Source organism: Agrilus planipennis, unplaced genomic scaffold (assembly GCF_000699045.2).
Source record: "Agrilus planipennis isolate EAB-ADULT unplaced genomic scaffold, Apla_2.0 scaffold19, whole genome shotgun sequence".
Taxonomy (NCBI): Eukaryota; Metazoa; Arthropoda; class Insecta; order Coleoptera; family Buprestidae; genus Agrilus; species Agrilus planipennis.
The window spans coordinates 1814034-1830927 of NW_020438954.1; the positions used below are offsets into that span (position 1 = coordinate 1814034).

General features: G+C 31.6%; 4 protein-coding genes and 1 non-coding gene across 6 annotated transcripts in view; 2 read left to right on the forward strand and 3 right to left on the reverse strand.

Moving 5' to 3' along the window:
* The first annotated feature begins 39 nt into the window (after window positions 1-39).
* LOC108744017 (F-box only protein 9) lies at window positions 40-3403 on the forward strand. 2 transcript variants are annotated; one of them, XM_018479627.1, is made up of 9 exons: window positions 40-125; window positions 320-496; window positions 590-694; window positions 758-901; window positions 1390-1701; window positions 1993-2156; window positions 2221-2412; window positions 2611-2845; window positions 2922-3403. In XM_018479627.1, exons 2-9 carry the CDS (start codon window positions 494-496, stop codon window positions 3111-3113), a joined length of 1347 nt encoding a protein of 448 aa, XP_018335129.1. In that variant the 5' UTR covers window positions 40-125; window positions 320-493; the 3' UTR covers window positions 3114-3403. The 2 variants fall into 2 exon arrangements, with proteins under 2 accessions (XP_018335129.1, XP_018335122.1); XM_018479620.1 differs by lacking the exon at window positions 40-125 and adding an exon at window positions 132-236.
* A 1044-nt stretch (window positions 3404-4447) lies between these two features.
* On the reverse strand, window positions 4448-7967 carry LOC108743975 (progestin and adipoQ receptor family member 4). Its single transcript, XM_018479585.1, has 6 exons — window positions 7529-7967; window positions 6983-7457; window positions 5869-6087; window positions 5702-5805; window positions 5500-5637; window positions 4448-4716 (listed from the first exon to the last, which is right to left on the reverse strand). Exons 1-6 carry the CDS (start codon window positions 7733-7735, stop codon window positions 4513-4515), a joined length of 1347 nt encoding a protein of 448 aa, XP_018335087.1. The 5' UTR covers window positions 7736-7967; the 3' UTR covers window positions 4448-4512.
* Window positions 4919-5080, reverse strand: LOC112904592. Its single transcript, XR_003231208.1, has one exon. It is a non-coding gene; the product is annotated as a U1 spliceosomal RNA (small nuclear RNA).
* An 846-nt stretch (window positions 7968-8813) lies between the features above and the next one.
* On the reverse strand, window positions 8814-11571 carry LOC108743986 (inorganic pyrophosphatase). Its single transcript, XM_018479593.1, has 7 exons — window positions 11345-11571; window positions 11018-11133; window positions 10647-10917; window positions 9878-10095; window positions 9711-9769; window positions 9538-9647; window positions 8814-8972 (listed from the first exon to the last, which is right to left on the reverse strand). The coding sequence occupies exons 1-7, from the start codon at window positions 11514-11516 to the stop codon at window positions 8941-8943; spliced, it is 978 nt and encodes a 325-aa protein (XP_018335095.1). The 5' UTR covers window positions 11517-11571; the 3' UTR covers window positions 8814-8940.
* A 2769-nt stretch (window positions 11572-14340) lies between these two features.
* Window positions 14341-16894, forward strand: part of LOC108743865 (UDP-glucuronosyltransferase 2B15) — a 26870-nt gene continuing 24316 nt past the window's right edge. The window contains exon 1 of the mRNA XM_018479486.2: window positions 14341-14480. The gene's annotated coding sequence lies outside the window, so the exon portion shown is untranslated. The remainder of the gene's footprint in view (window positions 14481-16894) is intronic.

The window sequence follows — 16894 nt, forward strand, 5'->3', positions numbered from 1 at the left end:
TCAGATAATTCAAATTAAAAATTTGAATCTTGACACGTTACTTTTGACATTTGGAACTATAGAGTATTTGCAACTGGTTAGATAACCCATTACCTAAGTATTCATCGCGTTTTTTATAAAATAGGGTTTGTTATGATTTTGCGTTATATTCAGTATATTTAAGTATAAATATCAACCGTATATCATTAAAATACATCTAGAAGAAATGTTTTTTTTTCTTCAAAAATTTTACCTGAGTATGGTTATGTTTTAATTTTTTGAGCGATAACAGTTGATAATAAGTATTTTCTATCTTGAGGATCGTGCTTTTTGATTTTAGGACGAATATTCTTTATTCAGCACTCTTAAATCTGTTATGCCAATCGCAGATTGGCTGAAAACTAGAAAAACGATGGGAAATAGGATATCCCTCAAAAACAAGAATTGCGTCTTCATTATTAAATTTACAGATCGTGAACTTTTCTCTTAAATTGCCTTTCAATCAAAGGCTGACATGGTATGTTATTCACCAATATCCCTTAATATTCAACTAAAGAAATGATGCAATTAATGTTGTTTTACAATGCTTTTAAACACTTGAAATTTTTAGAATTCTCTAACTTGTTCCAATAGGGACCGTGGCAGTTTTTCATCTACTACAGATTGTGCAGAGGAAGATGAGCAGGAAGATTCTTCTTCCTCTTTAGATAAAGAGGTATACCTAATACGTATAACATAATATTAAATAATCATATTCATTGTTTTTCAAATAATGTAGGAAGAAGACAATGTGCAACAACTTTTGACAACTTTTAGAGAAAAGTGGAAGAAAGAACTTGAAGATTCATCAAAGCCGTTTAAGCTAACAAAACAACCTCAGCTAAATACTTTGGAAAACTACTCTGGAGATACAGAGACAATTGTAAGTCTATCTGTATGAAGTTCCTTCTTAATGATGTTGAAGCAAGACCCACATAGAATGTTTTCAGTAAAACTTATACAAATTAACATGCAGCATACTTTAAAATGATTTTTAGTTTAGCTATATTTCAAAATCTTTTTTGTATGGTAATTTAAAACATGTTTACAATATATTTATTTATCCTAAATACAAAAGACAAATTTGTAATTTTCTATCTCACTTTGAACAATTGAACAAGAACCATTAGTACAATTAGAGGTCAATTATCTTTGAAAATGTTTTAAATGTGTTGCTTTCTTTTGTAGCCCTTATTTTAATTAAATTAGATATTGCCTGCTGACGTGAGACATCCAATCATCCTGTAGTAACTTTTAAAAATTATAACAACCTGGGCTAACAAAACCTAAGCTTATGGTTAATTTTTATTTCTACCTTTCCTAAAGTATTCTTTCCCTTTTCATTTAAAATTTACTGCATTTGTTTTATAGGCTAAGGAACTATTTTTAAAAGGAATTGAAATGGAGAAATGTGGTAAATTGTATGAAGCGATACAATTTTATCGACGAGCTGTACAACTTGTACCTGATATAGAGTTCCGTTTGGACGAAAAATCAAAAACGAAATTGCGGGAAACCCCGATTCGTGATAACGACAATAGTATAGAAAATGAGAATATTGTAGAAGATATGCAGAGCAGCAGTGATGAAGATGAAGATGAAATAAGAGGCGATTTGTATGCTCATATACTGAGAAAAGTAGGCACCATGAAATGGGTTTGCATTCCAAAATATGAGCCAGAGGTACAGTTGCTAGCAATTAAATTAAAATGGTTCTGAAGTTCTTTCCAGGCTGTTCTTTTGTGGTCTATGGAATTCTTTATTTTCAAATGTTTAGGGGCTTTTCTTGATGAAATGTGCAGTAGTAATTTGGTTTCTAAGTCTTGACTACCATCAACAAAGAATAAAGAAAAGTATTCTATGGGCCATGGTAGGACAATCTGGAAGGAAATGTACAACAAACTTACGTCGGTTGTTAAGCATATGTATTAAAATTATATATGACTATGTTGATAATGTTAATTAAAAAATTAGGGGATACACATCAGAGATTTACCAACTGAAATAATGTTGTACATTTTGAAATGGGTCGTTTCTTCTGATTTGGATATGAGATCTTTGGAAATATGCTCCCGTGTTAGTCGAGGATTTTTTCTTTGCTCCAGAGATTCGGAAATTTGGCGATTAGCTTGTGTTAGGTCAGTTACTACTTTTATTAATTAATTTTATTGTGTTGAAGAATGATTATATTAATATTTAAAGAACATGGGGCTTGAATTGCGGCGGTCTAACCAATATGTACTCTTCCTGGAGGCAGATGTATATTGAAAGGGCTAGATTAAATTTTAATGGGTGCTACATAAGCAAAACGACGTACATTCGACATGGTGAAAATAGTTTTCAAGATCAATATTATAGACCTTGGCATATGGTTACATATTACCGTTATTTCAGGTATGAAAAATAATTGCTTTATGCCATACAGAAGAAGTATTTTTATTTTTAATATCATAAGGCCACCGTCCACGTTTATATACTTACCTTTTTAATAATCATTTCTGAATTCCAAGTTAACCGATCGCGGTCATAGAAGTGATTTTTTTTACTTATGCCGCTTTTTCTGTCCTGGTTTGGACTTTGTCTTATTTTCAGATTTTTTCCTGAAGGTATAGTTTTGATGCTGACAACGGCTGATGAACCAGCTCAAAGTGTTAGCCATCTTAAATACAGGAAATCGAAGAATTTAGGTGTTTTATCCGGCCATTATCGTCTCAAAGACGACAGAGTACTTATTGTGGTCCAGCATCATACTGCACAAATAAAAAATAGAAAGGGTAGAAAAGAATTAATCCAACCAGACGGCATTGCAGAGCAAATTTCTCGACTGGTAAGGGTTTTTGTTTTTATTTCTGATTTATATTAAGAGTAAAGTTCTTTATTAAAACAATTTGTTGCGTCCATAGGAATTACAGATCAAAGATCATAAAAAGCAACGTCACGTCCAACTAGTATGGAAAGACTATTGTGTGTTTACCAGAAGAAGAAATGGTAATGAAAGTAATTACATTATTGATTTGGTAACGAATAGATTTCCTCCCTTGTGGTTTTCAAGAGTAAAGAGCTACACCTCAGAGACAGAGAGTCTTCTAATGTGATAATTAATGAGTTGTCCTTACTCAGTGAGTTGTTCTTACTAATAATTTAACGTTTATTTTCCACCGATTTAATTTTCCTTTTATAAACAATTTTAGTTTGTCATTTTGAAATAAGTGGGAAAAAAAGGGTTTTTGAGGGATTTACGTTTTTTGTTTTAATTTTACTTTTAAAAAAGTATAACTGCTGAATATCTAATGTTGATTGCTGTAATATATTAAATACACAACTAAAATGAAAAATACTATGTACCTTTTTTCTTGTTCTGAATATACAAAAAAGAGGATGTTAATTCCTGTTTTATTTCTATAAATATAAGAATAACGGATTTCTATTTGAGATGTTAAACAGAATAGATATTAATGCATTAATATTTTATTGCATAATGAAAATATTATAGGCAATCGTGTTTTCTACATAAATATAGATTTTGTACTACTTCAACGTAATACAACTGCTTGAACGTTGTTAACAAACATTTGTAACTACTAAAGAATTGCTATATTCAGTAAGACGATCTTCAAAGTATGGTCTGTTGGGCGATAAAGATAAAATATGAAACTCGCATTTTTACAATATATTTATATGCAATATTAAAATACTAAAGTTTTAAAAGAACATATGCACAGTTTCTGTTAGGAAATAGGGCATGATAGAGACAGTTCCAAACATAGCTAGAATTGTAAGGCAGTAAGAGAGGATTAAGAAGCTATGGTTATAACATTATAATTTTGGTCCTTTAGGTACCAGAGTGTTCCGAAGTCTCTCACTGCACTTATGGAAACTGATTTGTATTATATGTATAAATATTATTGCTATTTTTTAATGCAAATATGAATTATAATTTTTCGTAACATAAGTTTCTTTTCTTAAATAAGCTTTTTGGTGACAATTTTAACTATAAATTAGATGGAGGCATTTTAGATTTATACAGTGAGTATTAAGTAAATAACTAGTAAGTACAAAGAATGCTGGTTTCGGATGATCGAATATATATAAAAAAAATTATGCGTACTGTCAGCACAGACCAAAGTAGTATTACGAAAATGAAAGTATCACCAATTTCTTATGCTGAAATGTACGATGTGTTGCATACCTATTTACAAACAATTCTTTTAAATTTTAATCATTGATTGCTATACGATCTATTAAAAAATCATAATGGCCGACATCAGTAACAATGCGACAACAATTGAAAAAGAATGATGGCCGACAACTGCAACAATTAGAAAAGAATGATGGCCGACATTACGTCATAATGGCCGACATCAGTAACAATGCGACAACAATTGAAAAAGAATGATGGCCGACAACTGCAACAATTAGAAAAGAATGATGGCCGACACTACGTCATAGTGGAGTAAAAAAATGGGCGGGGGCAGGGGAAGAACTAGTTTTCAATTAAAATAATTGCTCACTGATGCATTGTACTTCGTTAATCCATTTAAGATCTTGCATGGTTGCTTCGTGCATTGAATAAACTGCCGCGACTACGAAAAGATGCATTATATTGTGGGAATTTAAACATTTATCCATATGTCCTGGAAACCATTTTTCTGGAATATGGAGAGCGCCAATAATCGCTCCTATCACAGCTATAAAATCCTACAAAACGATATATTTTCAGATACAAGACAAATGCTACAAAATGAGTTTGCTTCAAATCATACAGTGTATTATTAATTATTGCATTATGCATCTAAAGATCCAAGTAATATTAATTATTAATTGATGCAGGATTGATTTGAATTAAAATCACTGAATCTACTTGATTGTAGTTAAATAACTATGTTTGAATTACTTTACTCCGGGACAGCGCGTACGCAGTCCCGACTACCAAAAATTACGCGCCCGAGTTATCCACATTAGGGATAATCGCAGGGGTCAGCCCAACCGCAGTGCAATGGAAAGGCCTCACCCTGGGGGAACCGCCTTGTTGATCACGGTAACCCCTACGCCAGGTAAGTATGATTTCGTTTGCTTCGCCATCCTATCTCCTAAAATAACGATTTCCATTGCTTCGCGTATACCCGTTACTGCGCCATCTTCCGTTTTCAAATGTTTCTCATTGAGCACGACTACACACATAATGCCTTTTAGCATTACACATATTTCAATAATTCCCCAAAGAAAATTAATCTACTGACAATATACAGATTTTTATTTTATTTAACTCTAAAAGACATCATTGACTGGATTTCCCTCTTTTTACAATATTTAATCTGTTTTTTAATAATTTTACTTTGAACATTCTTAAAACCGCTAGAACATTTTTTACCCCTTCATGATACCCAAAATTAAAAAAAAAAAAAACTGAATCGAAAATGTTGATGATGACCAAAATTTATTAGCAACTATATTATTCTTCAATTTGAACAATTTAATTACCTGTAGTAAAAGATGCAAAAGTGCGTTTGGATCCCCGCCACCAAAGTGTAGAAAACGGAAACCACACAGTAAAATTCTTAAAGAAAATGGAAGAATAAAACACAACCTACGTTCCCATGGAGATATTGCTAACATTGCCTATGAAGGAAATAATTTAATATTTTAAAAAATAATCGAAAGAAAATTCGATGCTACAACGTACTTTATAGAGCCCCCAAAGTGCTACTAGGCAATAGAATGATATGCATAACCATTTTGTCAGTTTTTCAAAACAGTGACTAAAAGTAAACACCATCGGCATTGCCCCTAAAAATATTTAGGTAAAATTTGGATATTTTTTTTAATTTTGTATCTATCTTTTCTTCTTACCAATACTTTGACAAATCCATATTCCCAACATATCCAGCTGTAAAAGTCGGTGATAAAAATGCTGATCTCTGTTCATATTCATGAACAAATGATAAGTAAAACTACCTATCCATGGGCTGATAATTCCAGCAACGTGACACCATGAAAGAACTTGTAATTCTGAACTTGCCCAATTTGTTATTGAGGGTGTTTTTAGAATTATATATAGTATTGGCATACCTGTTATAAATAAAACGAAATATAAATAATACATTTATTAATTTCTAATTTGAATTTTATTATTTTTTTTTCAAGGTACAAGGCAAAAACAAATGAATACTCAAGAAAATTACTTAAAAAATGTGGCCAATAATTATAGTTTTATTTTCTGCTAAAATATTTTTTTTTCTGTTTTTTAAAGTCTTCTGTAGATCCAATTTTNTACAGCGTATTCTTAATAACTCGTTTTCAAAAGCTCTATCCCCGAGCTTTGATTATGACATGGAATATATATATATATATATATGTACATATGCATTTGCATAACTGTATGTAATAATGTAATGTAAGCTGATGATTCAATTATCCGATTTAGACTTTGCGGGGAAAACAAACGAGGTGCGACGTTTATTCCCATAATGATGAATCGTGTGTAGCACTAATTACTAATAAAATAATTTAACTATAAAATCTCTTAGGAATTTTTCAATCAGATAAATATCTTTCTAGCTCTAATACATATGCAAGTTATCCAGTTGGATTAAGTCTAGATAAAAAGAAAAAAGTTACAAGCAAGGCGCTTTTAAAAGTTAAATATAAAACGTAAATAAAAATTTAATAAGGTAGAAAAGTGAAATACTGATGTTTAACATATTTTGATTAAAGTCTTTTCGTAATTTTTCCTAGTTGCTATAAATTATGCTTTGTAGGTTTAATAAAAGTAAGGAAGTTGTGTGTTTACTTTTGACGTTATTTCCAAAAATAAATATTTACACAGTTCGCTCATTTAGAGCGCTAAAGTTGGCGTTCTATCCAATACAATGTGTATAGGTACTTAACATTTAACATAATTATTATCAAATTATTTAAGTATTTAACGCGTTATTGCTAATGTTTTAGTTTAGGAGACACTTACCATGAGTGACGATATTAAACGTTTCATTGTGTATGTAAAATAGACTGCGTATACAACCCCATGCTGATAGCATGGGTCTGTATCCTGTTCTTATATAGGGATTGAATTGCAAATGCACTGGCATATCTTTCCATTTAAGCAGTCGTATGTTTTTCTTTTTGTTTTCATCACAACTTTCTTTGGGTAATTTTTCTTGCGCGCTCGCTGGAAGACCTTTGTAGGTGAAATTGTTTTCTTCTTCTCCTTTTGTGGTACGTTTGTAAATCCTAGGATCTTCAAAAGAGCGGGGAAATCCTTTCCATTTGTAACCATCGGATAAATTGGAAACGAAAGATAATGGTACTGAATCTGGAGGGGTGCGGAAGTCACTTTCGGAAGTATCGGTACATTTTGTATTAGGGATTTCTGCTTGATCGTGATTTAGGGGTATTGCTTTCAAAACGGTTTCTTCGATAATATCTTCAAATTTCTTCTGCTGTAATTTTTATTTTATTATTTTTATGGAAATTTTAATAATAACCTACATTACATTATTTGAGTACTTACTGGTACTAGTTTTGTAGAACTATTTCTTTGGGATTGTTCTTCACTATTTTCTACTTGTTTAGTGGCACTTTTTATAAAAAAAAAATTGTCGCATTCCTTTTTTCCATTTTTAAGTTTAAGTATTTCTGTTGGATCATCTTGGATTACGTTATTGACGAGTGAAATGTTTTGGATGTGCTGAGTGATTTCTGAATTGCTGGCACACATTTTTTTGAAATTTATTGAAGAATTACCGAAAAAACACGTTTCTACCGTCACCTATACATCATGTGTGAAGCATCGTCAGACGTCACGACGGATGCGTCGCCGCAAGTTTCTCTCTCTTTTTATCAGTAGTTTTAGCGCATTTTACAATGACGAAATTGTGTGCTTGCGCCTGTTCAAGTATTGATTCTAAATGCAGCTTCATTGACTAAACTTTGCCAAGTACTATTAAAACACATGCAATATGTGTCAGGTACATAATTTTTCCTTAAGCTTAAAAATTACTTTACTTACATCTTACTTTTATCAGCAATTTTTTTTCACGTAAAATATCATTTTTATAAAAATTTTTGAGGTGTAAACGACACTGGATTTTCTAGTTACTGTTAATAATAATGTTATTACATTTCTTCATAATGGTTCTTACAAATTGCTCTTGTTTAAAAAAAGCACGTTTTACACTCCTCAGTTACACATATTTTCTAAATTTTAAACCATCTTTAACCCTGCTCCACAGTTTCTCATTTTGAGCCTTATATTTCCTCATTTTTCATCCGCTTTGTTTAACATAATCTAGAAACACATTCATGATATTCCTTTTTTGAAAGCTTTTATTTAATTTCTCTATTTTTGATACAACTTTTTAAATACACTGCCCTATTATGTCCGGTATTGTCTCTAAATAAGGATTTTTTTCGTTTCCTATTCCTTATCAACCTTTCGAGTCTACTATTTATTCAACCTTTCACTAATTTTACTAAAAATTTGTTCCTCTCCCCTTTTCTTCCATATTATTCGACAAAATTCCATTTCTTAAAATTTTAGTTACAGGATACGCAACTACGTTATGTTGGCTGCATACCTTAATAAGTTTTAGTAATTTATTAATGAAAAATAGAATGGGTGTTACTTTTCATTCATTATATTTCGTGCTTTATGAATGAACTTGGTTGTGTAATTTATTATACCTCCAGTAAGTTTTAGTTCTTGGTTGTTTCAGAAATATACAGCTCCTTTCACAAATCTTCCAATAGCAACGAATTAAACAAACGGAAATGGATAAAAAAATAAAGGTACTTAATTTATTTAAATAAATTAGTTTGTTTGTATATATTTCACACTTTCTTCTTACAAAGTTGTAGGTTTAAATGCTTTTCATAAAAAAATCACAATTTACTTTTATCAATTGGAGAAGAGCCTAAGTAATTTCATTTCAGATGTACAAAGTGCCATAGGTCCACTAAAAAAAAAATATTACTTAATATGTATACATGAACTACACATATATACATTAATAAAAAAAATCCTAATAGAGGATAACAAAGATGCAACTCTTTTTCTTTCAAAAAGTACCACAACATGGAAATGTTATAACAAATATTTTTGATTTGTATCATTAATAATTTTTCCGGCTGAAAAGAAAAAGCAAGAAGAGTTTCAGATACTTTGCTACAGGTGGTTGATGAAAATATCGTAGATAGAAAAGTTTGAAGAGATATTGAAAAATGTAAGTGGAGGAGCATGTGCAACTAATATTTGGAATGATGATGAATTTCGATCTTTATTTTTCATTGCATTCTTTTTACTTCAGGTAAATTTGCTAAGTGTCTTATCTTCATATTCTAAATCATTCTAATTTTATATTTAGACAAGCTCATATCTAATTACTAAGTCAAATAGTTCACGATTAGATAAAAGCGAAGAATGAGGAGAAATTGCATCTTTGGGTTGGTAGTGTATATACAAGAAAATTGGCCTTTTTATATGGTTTAAATGTATTAGAATAGAAATTAAAAGTTTATTACCTGTTGAATCTATGTTAGCTGCAGGAGCAGTTGCAGGAGTTTTATTAATGATTTCTTTTGCTTCTGGTACTGATATTTTAAAGGGATTTCCATCCAAGGTGGTGTTAACGCTGTAAAAATATATTGCTTATTAAAAAATTTATGATGAACAGTTGGAACATTTTTAAACCTACCAAGAAATGCCTTTGGCATCAACTTCCTTGTTTATCAATTGCTTCCAAAATCCATGGACCTATAAAATAATTAACTTTTTGATTACTTTGTGTAATTGCAATAAAAAGTAAAAACATTGGGTTAAAAAAAATTGAACATTGTTGTAAAAAATAGAATTAAAAACTACCTGTTCAACGATATTTAGGGCAAAAGCTGCTGGTTTAGCTTCACCGTTGAAAGCAAACTGATTCTCTGGTTTTCCATCCGGGACTTTGTAAATTTTAAACCATTCTATGGTTGCTTTTAAAAGTCCCGGAAAATGTTTTTCAACATCGTTTACATCGTTTACCTGATCCGCCAAGGGATCTGTAGCATCTATAGCCAATATTTTCCAGTCTGTCTCTCCTATAATTATAAAAAAATATCCTATATATTGGAGATATGAGATACAGAGATATAAAAGTAATACACAGTTTGTATAAATATAAATTTTTGCATGATGAAATCATTGTGCTACATTTTTGCTATTATCTATTGTGATTACATTACGTTTTTCATTAAAATGTAACATATCTTTCTTGATAACTACGATTGAAAACAAAAATTATTTATAATCAGTACTTAAGTGGTTGAATTTAAAAATTATGTTATAAATGCTCTAAAGGGAAATAAATGACTCTAGCTTTAGCCTCTCCTTAAATATTAAGTTGCAAGTTTATTAAAAAGCAAGAAAAGAAAACAGCATTAATTTTATATCAAGGTTAATAAATGAAAGTAAAAGTAACAGATAAGATAATTATATGCTTTACACAATTCCTTTACTCAAATTTACTTTTCATATTTGTTTGATTAAATACTAATTTAATTTACAAATTAACTTAAGTTACAAAATAATAAAAACTAATACAGTATTTTAGTATAAGAGTTAAGAGTAATAAATAAAAAATTATATTCACCTTCATCTATTAGGGCAATTGTCCCCAGAATTTTGACCTGTAATACCTCTCCTCTTTTAGCAACTCTATATCCAATTTCTAATACATCAATGGGATCATTGTCACCTTTACATCCAGTACCATCATCCAAATGTTCAGGATTTTCCCAAGTTTGAGGAAAAGCTCCATAATTCCATATGTAACCGTGGTGTGGAAAGCAGTTTGCTACAAAGCGAGGCTTGCCTTTTTTAACATCTTGTTTGATGGGGTTTAGAATCTCTTTCATAGTGATCTAAAAATATTTTGTTTTAAAAAAAATTTGATAGCAGGAAGCTAGCCAAAAAGGTCACTCTTATCAATAAAATTAGCAAAATTAAATTCCATTAGCTAACCTCCATTTTTGCATTTGTCCATCTGGGAATTTCCACAACCATATTGAATATATTTTTACTAGGATCTGGCTTTAAGGGTATATCGTGAAGGGCAGAAATTGGACCGTTTTGATTTTCTACAAAATTGAATGAGTAGTGTAAACAATACTTTCAAATCCGTTTGAAAAAATGTGTATACACATAGTTAATCTTTTTTTAGAAGTTGTAATCATGATATGATTTAAATTATTAGGTAAATATACAATAAGGAAGTGCCGGCTTCCTGATTATTTAGGCTACATGTAGAGTGTAAAGGTCAATTAAGACGAAAGTATAAGGTTAACTTACGTATATAAATCCTGTAGTCAGCAGTATAAGGTGCACCCCTTTCAATAACACTGTATGCCATTTTTGAAGATTCACCCGAAAAAAGCTTCCCCGAAATATATGACACAGCAGTATGTTCAATAATTTTCTTTGCACCAGCCGCTAGCACATGTGAAGCTGCAATAAAAGACATCGCGCCATCTGTTACTATTTAGAAGGAGTTTAATGTGGCCTTCTCAAACCTTGACCTTCAATAATGACGACACATTTTTAAATAAACAAACCTTTGATTAATTAATTTTTAACACTTACAGTAACTTTTAGTTGTAATTCTTATTGATTTTACTCTTGTATTTTCGATAGTTTTATGTCTACACTGATAAGAAGAGTTGTAGATAACAAGATTTGTAATATTTATTTGTATAGAGGTTATATAATCAAAGTTTTGAAGATTAGAAATATTAATTAATAGACTTCTTGCTTTTGGTTTAAATTTTGTTTATTTTAAATTGTAGACAAATTATTAAAATATTTTTATCAGTTTTTATCCAAGAAATGGTAATCGCATTAGGCAACCCTACGTATTGCTTTGTGATGCGTGGATAACTACATTCAAGACAGTTACGGCGCACAAATTTAAATTGAGGCAATATTGGGAAAACGTTTTTTAACGTGAATTATGGAAATTAATTATTCATAACATCAATGACTCTTTTCTACTAACCTTGTAATAAAAGTAACTGCTCTATTAAAACCCTACAAGGCAATAATCCCGAGGAATAAACTTTTTCCTTTAATATCCGACGAAAGAAACTTATTAGAAATGAGTAAAAAAACTAACCACGGAGTAATCTACTTTTTGTTGTTGTTATTGCTTTTAGATATTTTACATTTACATACTTTGCATACATGTTGAATTATTTTAAATTTCACAAGCGTCTATTTTGTGTTACCTAGCCTGTTTAATAAATATAAATAAAATCGCTATTATAAGTGTAAAATTCTTTTGATTACGGTTTTGTTACAATTAAACACTTCAGAAATCATAATTAAGTTGTTTTCATTATTTTGAGTGTTTGGTTTGTTTCGGAGTATCATTTATAGATACGTTTTATTTTCTATTTTCTGTCGTTATTTTACATCACAGTTGATACTTTAAAATCTATATGATACAGAAATTTGTAACTTGACATGGTAAGAAGTATTATTAAGCCATATATTTTTTATCATTTAGCTCATAAAAAATATTTATCATTAGTAAACGGTTAATAGAGACCGTTTAGCAGAAAACCTTAGGGATGATGTTAAGTTTTACAGTTCATGAAAAATTCATAAGAATATTGAAAGTAACAGTAACATGAGGCCTTAGATATTTATTAACAATTGATATTGAACTTGAAAAGGAAAAATCCTGGAGGTTGATATCCTATTCCTTCCACCAAAGGGCGGCATCATCTTTGAAAAATACATGCGTCGTAGCATAGGGAAAGTCCAAAGATTTTGAGAGTTTAGTTAGTTTAGACGAACTGATGCTGTTCTGATTCGGGTCTAAAGGTCGTCATGTGTTTTAGCTGCTTCCTAACGTTTCGCCAGTACGACTGGCGAGCTTCTTCAGAGGTCCTTTCATCTCCGAATCTGGATCTGGACAGTTCGGCTGAAGAAGTTCGCCACTCGTCTAGTGAAACGTTAGGAAGCAACCCCAACGCACTACGGCCTTTAGACTTGAATTAGAACAGCATCAGTTCACAAGCACGTAATCTCACATAACTCAAAACGTCGTGATAATGTTAATAAGTTGAAGACCAAACAAAAAATACGAGACATAGGAAAATTCAATCAAATGCCTTCAGTTATCTTATCGTATAGGTGACTTAGACAAAAATTTTCAGTCTCTCAGAGTCTTTCAGCGTCTCTGAGAGCGTCTTTCACAGTCTCTCAGTTATTGCCTAGGTGTTTTTATGGATCTCTCACAGTCTCTGTATGAGAGACTCCAACGATAAAATTGTTAATTCAGAGATTCGAGCCTCTTACAGAGAGACTGAATGAATAAAACTGAAAAATTGAGAGACTCGATTCTTTCGTAGAAAGACTGAGATCTCTGAAATATGTTGAACTTAGAAAATTTTAACCTTGTCTGTCGAGACACCATTTATTGAAAGATTCGAGTCTCTCGTTCAGAGATTCGAGTCTCTCGTTCAGAGACTGGATACGAAATGAGGATCTCTCTATGAGCGACTCGAGTCTCTCGTTCAGAGATTCGAGTCTCTCGTTCAGAGACTGGATACGAAATGAGGATCTCTCAATGAGCGATTCGAATCTCTCGTTCAGAGACGCTAAGCATTTTTTTTGACAGTCTCTCGACGGTCTCTCTTAGCGACACCAGAGAGACTCGATGAGAGACGGGGACTCGAATTTCGCTTTCGGAGACTCTGAGAGACTGAACATTTTTATCTCGGGTGTATAACAGAAGTGGATGGTAACCGCATACAGTATTTGGAAGGCTGCAACTAAATCCTTAGGAAAAAATGCATTCAAATGATAAATAAATACAATTATGAATACAATAGCTGACTGAGACTGATTCCAGTTTTATTAACATAGAACTGTTTTGTCAGTGGATTGTGCACTTTAGGAATTACACCAAACCATCAAGTGAACAAAATCCAGTCCCTTTAGTTCTTAATAATTATAGCCCTCATCATGATCTGGAAGCAATAATATATAGAGAGAAACATATCGATTTATTAACATTGCCACCACATGCAACATATAAAAAGCAATCTCTTGATTTTGCCATCTGAAAGGAGCTTATAGCAGGGGGTGTGACCACTGGATGGTAAAGAACTCAGGGAAAGTTATAATTCAAATGGAAGTTGACGGATTTTATTCAACGCTGCGTACGTAAAGGTCGCGAATATCCAAACGGCAGAAAATTTATTTAGGGTTTATTTTCGGCATCTATCCATTCAACCCAGATTTGTTTCAGATACATGGTGACAGATACATCCACGGAAACCAGTTAGTGTCCTAAAAGCTTTGAAGAGACTATACAACTCAATATACTTGCTAGAAATAATCAGCAGTCTACCAAGCAAATCAACAAATCTCACCCAAGTTCTACTTTAGGACATCATCAATTTTGGCATAGTGATTACTAGTAAGTAGATAAACAAGTTCCTATATATGCGTGGATTTTATATTTATGAAGCTTTTTTGGACCACGTTTGTAGTTTTCTTTGAATTTCTTGAAAAAGAAAAGAAAAAGTATTCGTACCTATCCGTTATTCGGAGAAAGTAACCGTATCTTCTATCCAATATCCGAATTCAATTCTGATGTAAAGTAACATATGTCCAATAAATGCAGTTTCAGGCTCTTGAAGGGTGTTGCGCTTTGTTCAAAAGATTTTGCGAAATTCGGTTAGTTTAGAACAACTTTCAAAGAAACTGGAGATATTTTCAAATAGATGTGGTTGGAAAAATTTGTTCCCCACATCGCATGCTTATTTTCTCCTCTGGTATGCATATTATTCTTCAGAACTCCTTGGCCAGGAGGTGAAATTTTACTAGATAAGCAATTTTGTAATCATCTTCATCGAGAGATGAATCCCAGAAGTACTGGATTTTGCATCTTCAAATAAAAACATCGCATAATTTTGAATTAAGCAAAACGTATTGGGTTATGTGAAGTCGAATGCTTGAGGTTTTAAATTTTACGTTTTATCTCTATATTAGTTTAGGTAAAATATTCAGCATATGAGCCAAAATTTTCATCTCGGACTCGGACCACCCGCAGTTATGTAGTTAACTATGCATGATGATTTTTCGATTTTTCATTTTCTATCTTATTGAACCTCACGTTTCTAGTGCTGGACACCTAGTAGGTATAAAATAAATGCATAATGAGATACATTTACCACTTATGTTTCTTTTTGTTTTTGTTATTATTTTTTTTTTAATTATTGCGACGTCGTTTATATAATTCTACTAAAAAACACGTTTTACTCAAAGCTTATGCTTAACCATGTTTAAAAGGTAATTTAAGTAATTACGATTGTTTCCCCAACAGCCTCTCGCTACCTTGAGATGTATAGTGAATGAAGTATTTAAATACAGAGTGATATTAAGTAATCAACAGTTAAAGATTCTAATTATTATCTATTAGGCGCATCGTAAATGTACGAAAACCTTGCATAATGTAGCAAGTCATTTTCTTTCCGCTAGTTAAATTGTGTGCTATATTCGTTATAAGTCGCAACTTGTGGTTACTTATTAGTGATTTTGTTCGATCGAAATAATTACGAGATTGGGAAAGGAAGGTCATCAATTCAAAATACATGAAATTGCCAATTTTTAAATAATAAAAAATAATCACTTAATTAATTATTTGTATTTTAAATACGTATAATACTGTCATGTATTTAAACATCTGCTCAGATTATTACTACTTTTATTTAACTATTCGCTGTCTAATTAACACTTCTATCATTAATTAGTTATCAGGGGCCGAAAACCCTTGATTAGGTTTCATATTAATGATATGAGGGAAGAACGCCAGGATAATGAGATTTTCGTAAAAGGAAATTGTTCTTCGAGACTCCTGGTGGCGAATTTATCGTTCCAATGCAGTAGAGTAATGTTTATTGTTATTTTTAAATAAAATTGGAGGAAAATTGGTGGGTCTTCTGATTTTCTGCCTCCTTGAAAATGCGAACTGCATATTTTTCCACATATCGTTGGTAATATTGACAAAGATTGGTACTAGATATGCTTCTCTAATCCATAAAGTTTGCCACCAGCGAGAATATTTGACAATTTGCGATGTATTCATTATGCTTGTATATTTTTTGTAATTAATTAACCTAATATGGATATTTGGTAAATTTTCTTTTGATTTTCCACCTTTTTACCATTACAAAAACTTTCAAACTACCTTTCAATTTTTCTGCACCTTAACCAGATTGTCTGTATAGGGTCCATGAAAATAGATGATCTTGTGCGGTTTGTATTAGAGTCTAACGTAGAAAAGATATTTTGAATAAATAAATAAGAGCTTGTTGTCTATTTTATCGAAATTGGAGGATTATGATGGTATAATCGTCAAACTGTATTGTGCAAAGTTTAAGTAAATTTCTGCTGGATCTTCTGCTTTTTTCATAATTTTATATTTAACAAGTGGTGAAATAAGAGAGTTTATTACGTGTACATTTTCAGAAACAGCTCATTAAACAAGTAGTCCAACTAATAACACCTTTTATGGTAAAAATTTAAAACATCCTGATCCATAAAAATAAAAAATGATCAGAATGAAATGTGCAATTTATAGGTATGTTCGGTTAACGTATTTCTCTGCCTGTATACGTAGATATGTATACTTTAAAAACTATAAGTAGTAGTGTTTTAGGTAAATATCTAGATGATGGACCCCCTTCCCCAATGGGGTGGGGTGGGTGGGATCGAAAAGAGCAGGTCTCCCCCACCAGTGTACTATAAAAAGTTCGTGGCGGTCTCACCCCCATAAAAAGTTATTGGGGGTAGATGGGGGTGGGGGTAGGGGGTCGAAAGAGGGTAGGG